At 37.4% G+C, this 5,262-nt stretch overlaps 1 protein-coding gene across 1 annotated transcript in view; it reads right to left on the reverse strand.

Moving 5' to 3' along the window:
* Positions 1–291: 291 nt before the first annotated feature.
* CEP152 (centrosomal protein 152kDa) overlaps positions 292–5,262 on the reverse strand; it is a 70,623-nt gene continuing 65,652 nt past the window's right edge. Inside the window, exons 21-23 of the mRNA XM_012649145.1 lie at positions 4,118–4,357; positions 3,765–3,868; positions 292–1,343 (exon numbers count right to left, since the gene is read on the reverse strand). Of these exons, the coding sequence (XP_012504599.1) occupies positions 292–1,343; positions 3,765–3,868; positions 4,118–4,357 (1,396 nt within the window). The remainder of the gene's footprint in view (positions 1,344–3,764; positions 3,869–4,117; positions 4,358–5,262) is intronic.

Consider the following 5,262-nt stretch of genomic DNA (forward strand, 5'->3'; position numbering starts at 1 on the left):
TTTAAATAATTTAATACTGTGGAGTGAGCCAATTTATAAGTATAAAAATAGATGTTTTAGCAACAAATACAAGCACCACACGGAAGCATATTACACATACACCATCAGGCCTTTAGAGGATTAAGGCAACATAAATACCTCAAGCAATTTCATGGGAATACTTTACTCACATAATAGATGTTATTAAAACATCTCAAAATAGGCAGAGCCCACAATTTTTTCAGTATGAAATCTTCCCTCCCGGTTTTCTTGTCAATATATTAATGATTCTTCATAAATACTGTATAACAGTTAGTCTAGATTGACAAATGGGCTATCGAAGCCACTATCTTGTTGGCTAGATAGGGGAGCAATTAATCTTCTTGAAGGCTGCCGACACACTGAAGATGGTATCGTACTGCTCGGTTTTTTGAAATCTGACTTTAACATATTTGTCCTATGATGAGATGGGTGTCCAAGAGGCACATTGGTTTTCCCCGGCTGGGAATACATGGTTCCTTCTGATAGGTCTGTAGTTTGGTCATGCTGATATTTCATCGGTTGACAAATCACATTACCTTTCTCTGTACCTGAATTGGTTACTGAAAGAGAACTGGTTACTGAAAATTGTTTGAAATCAACAGATTCACCTAGTATGTCCAGAGTTTCTTGTGGCCTACCACGTACAAATGACACTTCATGACTGTCACAGGGTAGAGTTGCATCGCTGGAAGGCCAGCTCAGGCAGTCCCCAAGGTCCCCTCCATCCTTTACAGGAGTTTCCTGAATACCCAAACCTTGACTTTTCTCAGATGCAGCATTTTCACTTTCCATTAGTGGTTTACATGTATATACTTTTAAACCAGGTCTTTCATTAGGATCTCGAGAGGTTTTATGCATGGATCCTGATTCGGAAATACCAGGGATACATCTAGGTGAGGTTTTATTTCCAAAGGTTCCAAGAAAGGGGTGTGCGACTGAACGCAGAAGTGATTCAGAACCAGGATCACTGAGTAGGTCTTTCTTCTTGTGCAAACCAAAGCTTCCTTCACCTTCACAAGGGACAAACTCAGGAGAAACATCCCTTGACAAAACATTTAGGTGCTTGCGACTACTATCCCCGAACTGAAAGTCGGAATGCGACTCTTTGGATCCCACATGCTTTATGTCCCCATGCTCTGAGTTCTCTAACAGCCTTCGTAAGTTACAAGCAGCCTTCCTCTTAGGAACTTGTTCGCACATACTTCTGGGGATAGTTTTTGCACTGTTTGATTTGCTTTCAATGTAACGTGGTATATTCTGATTCACATCATTTCTTTTTGATTTTTCAACTCCAGTCAGCATCTCTGAAGTCAGGGGCAGTGCTACTATGTGCAAGGGAACACAAAATTAGGGGAACAGAAAATTAAGAGAAAATTCACATTTAAGGAGAAGAAAAAAAATTACATTTTTATGTATTTTCAAAGAATGCATATATAGTAATCATTCTTAAAGAAAACACGTCAGTGCTGGATATTTAAAAATCTTCTTTCACATATATCCAAGTAGATAAAGCTTGGTAATTTAGTTGCTGAAATCCGATATATTATTGCCATCCACCTGATCTATTACATTTTCTGTGACAGATATTACAGCATTTCAAGAGCCAACTACAGTGTTTTCAATCCTGCTCTTATTTTGATGTTAAGTATGGAGTTTCTGACAAAGCGAATTTACTGAAAGAACCCCACCTGTCCCCCAACACCTACACACACACACTTCTGTAAAAGCTAAATAAAGTTTCTGATTTAATTGGCTAGGACACTAAACCTGATGAACAGCAAAGCAGCCATACAGCATAGAATTAGAGGTATCACATCTCAGAGTAGTATACCTTGGTCCCTAGAGTCCATGAAAAGGGTTTGCTTCTACTGGGGACATTATGTGCATGCTGTTGAACCAGATCTAGAAAATTATTTTCTTGTTACGTGCCACTGCCCTTTTATACCTAAGGTTCACATCACCATTGCAAAATTTATACAGACAACATTTATGCTTCTACATAAGGAATGTTTACCAACATCAGACTCATGGATTCCTGAACAGTTGAACAATTGCTGCTTCCAATTTTCCAGAGGTTCAAAAAACTCCATTTCCCTACAGATATTTAACATGTTAAAATCTCCCAGTGTGACTGAGTATTTAACCAATTTTTTTCATATATTTTTTCCAGCTCTTACTTTACATACTCTAAAGCTATGTTATTATACACAGAAAGAAACAATTTATAGTTTCTGGGGAGACTGTTCCATTATCATTATGAATTATCTCCTTTGTTTCTTTTAATGCTAATTCTAATGTGCCTAATATCACATAATTTATCTAATATTAACATTGCATTTCCTTGGTATATCCCTCTCTGTCCAAGTATTTTGAACTTTAGATGTTCTTCTTATAAAAATAGCAACTATCCATAATTTTTAAAACCCTATTTGAAAGTTGTGGTCTTTTAATAAGTGAGTTTAACCTGTTTATATTTAGTGTGATTGATGTTTCAACCTACTATTATATTCTATTGACCTATGCTTTTTAGTTTTTTCCTTCTTTCCTGATTTTGTTAGATTAAAAATACTTTCTTCCAAGTAGTTTCCTTTACCCAGTTTTAAGGCTGTATATTCTATTTTTATTTCTCTGCAGTTACTCTTAAATTTTAATGCACATACTTAAACCTGTATCTTTCTAGCAATGGCTAGTGTTAACAGTATTTATATCCTCTCCTTGAAAACAGTAAAAATCTTGGCATATTTTTCATTTCCTTTATCATATTCTCTTCTATCTAATATTCTACTTTTCTAACATTCTCAGGTCCTGTTGTTTGTTCTACTAATTCTATTTCCTTAGATATAAGTTCTATTGGTATTTTTGTTTTGTTTTGTTGATAGTTTGGTACTTTTTTTCATGGTGATGGCTTTCTGTAAATATACAATGATTCCTGATTAAATATTTATCTTTAAGATATACTGAATACCATATCTGTTTGTACTCTTGGTTAAAGGGTTTGGGAGGGAAGTGAGGGGGGAATGGAATGAATAGCAGGATAGAAAGATCTAATAGCTGGTACTCTGGGCATGTGGGCTCCCAGCCCCTGCTTGATATGGCTAGATACCTAGAGCATTGCCCTGTTCTGTCGCCAGACTCTTTTGTTCCTGTTGCTGTTGCCCAGCCCAATATTGGGGTTGGGGAAGGGAGGGGAGAAAAAGAAATAAAGAGAGGGTGACTCCACCTGGTTGCTGTTGCTCTAGAACATCAACTAATCACTCCATTGGTATCTCCTAGGTCTACTACTTCTCCTGGAACATACCACCTTCATATATGCAGTAGTTTTGATATTGCTCCTACTTGTGGCTGTCATCTTCTGGTGGTTTTGAACTGAGGTTTCCATCTTTAATCCTATACTGTTTTCTTTCTTTAAGGAATTTCTTCTAGCCTCTGGTCTATCCATTGCAACCTTTCAAAACCCAGTTATAATTTCTTCTTTTTTTCATTTTTTATTTGTTAAAATCTTTTCTAACATTTCTAGGGATGGAAGCAGCGATGGGAAGCTGAAGGGCATGCTCACTCTGCCTACCTGAACCGGAAACTCTATACAATGTTTCAGAAATTTGCAGTTTAAGTAAAACATATACAACTTTATAAATTAACTCTCATTCCTTACATTCCTGGCTCTTCTTCATACTGAAAATATTATATTAAATAGCCAAACAAGAAGAGGAGAGAAACCATTCAAGTCGCCCACTTTGACATACCTGATTGTGTAGTTTTACTCTGGGATCTATTAGAAGTAGGTGTTTCCAGCAATTTTGCCATTGTAGCAAGTTTGCTAGCAGCATTTATAATCTTTTTCTCGGCCCTGTGGGGAAATTCCACAATATTAAATCAATATAGTTTAAGGGAAAAAATGAGTTTCCTTAGCCCCGGGATTTCTGTTTTCCTATTAGCTCTGCCAACATTTAGGGTAGCACAGCCATAAACCTCTCTTAACCCCCAATGGCTGATCATGTAGAAATAGTTAATTTTGTGGTTAAGGAAAATGCTTAGAAAATGACAACATACTATCCTAGTACTCTCAGGACACATTATTTGTTTGGAATGAACTTACCCTTCTTCTTTTCCATTATCCTGCAAAATCTGTTGGAGGCAAATCAAATAATATTTGCGCATCTTTCGGGCGGTTTCTTGACGTTCTCGCAACACCTCTGCTTTTACCATTTCTGCAGCCCTTTCTTTACTCTCCTGAATGTAACGAAGCATGTCACCTACAGGGGGTGGGGAAATCCCCACAAAATACATGTTAATTAGCACTTTCAGAAACAGGAGGGGCAGACTTCGGACCAATTTTCTGGGAGATGAAGTGATTGCAGGTATAGTTTAAACATTATACGTCCCACAATTATTAAAATGGAATATTTTAGATCACTATTTTGGTAGACTCAAGTGAGAAATAATCTATGAGTCCTTTCGTAAGGATGACGGCTTACATATTAAGGAAACATGGCATATTCCCCAGAGAAATTTTGTCATACTCTAAAATACCTAGGCAAGCAAATACCAAAAATATGAGGCATGGAAACTTACGTATTTCAATTGTACATTATGTCAAGAGGAGAGAGAAAAGAAATATACAGAAAAGGTAAAGCAGAAAGGAAGAGAAAAGCAGACACTGAAAGACAGAAGAAGGAAGCAATATAAGCTGGAGAGACTTATTCTTCTCTTACGCTCTGAAAATCCCTTTTCCATTATTTATTATTTATTTGCAATACCTCTGCTTTTACCATTTCTGTAGCACATACTGAGGCTGTAACTAAATATAATAGTACAATACAGGAGAGATATTTACAAAATGTGACTGCAAGGAGGGTGAAAAGACTTATTGTTGCCTTCTCCCATCCAAGTACTAACCAGGCCGACCCTGCTTAGCTTCCGAGATCAGACGAGATCAGGCACGTTCAGGGTGGTATGGCTGTAGACTACTGTTACCTTCTGAAATCTACCTGTTAACATAGCCCACCGCTTTCAAGTTCTCTTTTTATCTTTAACTGAACATAGCTTTTTTTTTTTTTTTTTTTAGACAGAATCTCACTCTTTTGCCCAGGCTAGAGTGAGTGTTGTGGCGTCAGCCTCGCTCACAGCAACCTCAAACTCCTGGGCTCGGGCGATCCTTCTGCCTCAGCCTCCCGAGTAGCTGGGATTACAGGCATGAGCCACTATGCCTGGCTGATTTTTTCTATATATTTTTAGTTGTCC

The sequence above is a fragment of the Propithecus coquereli genome, unplaced genomic scaffold (genome assembly GCF_000956105.1).
Source record: "Propithecus coquereli isolate 6110/MARCELLA unplaced genomic scaffold, Pcoq_1.0 Scaffold3, whole genome shotgun sequence".
Taxonomy (NCBI): domain Eukaryota; kingdom Metazoa; phylum Chordata; class Mammalia; order Primates; family Indriidae; genus Propithecus; species Propithecus coquereli.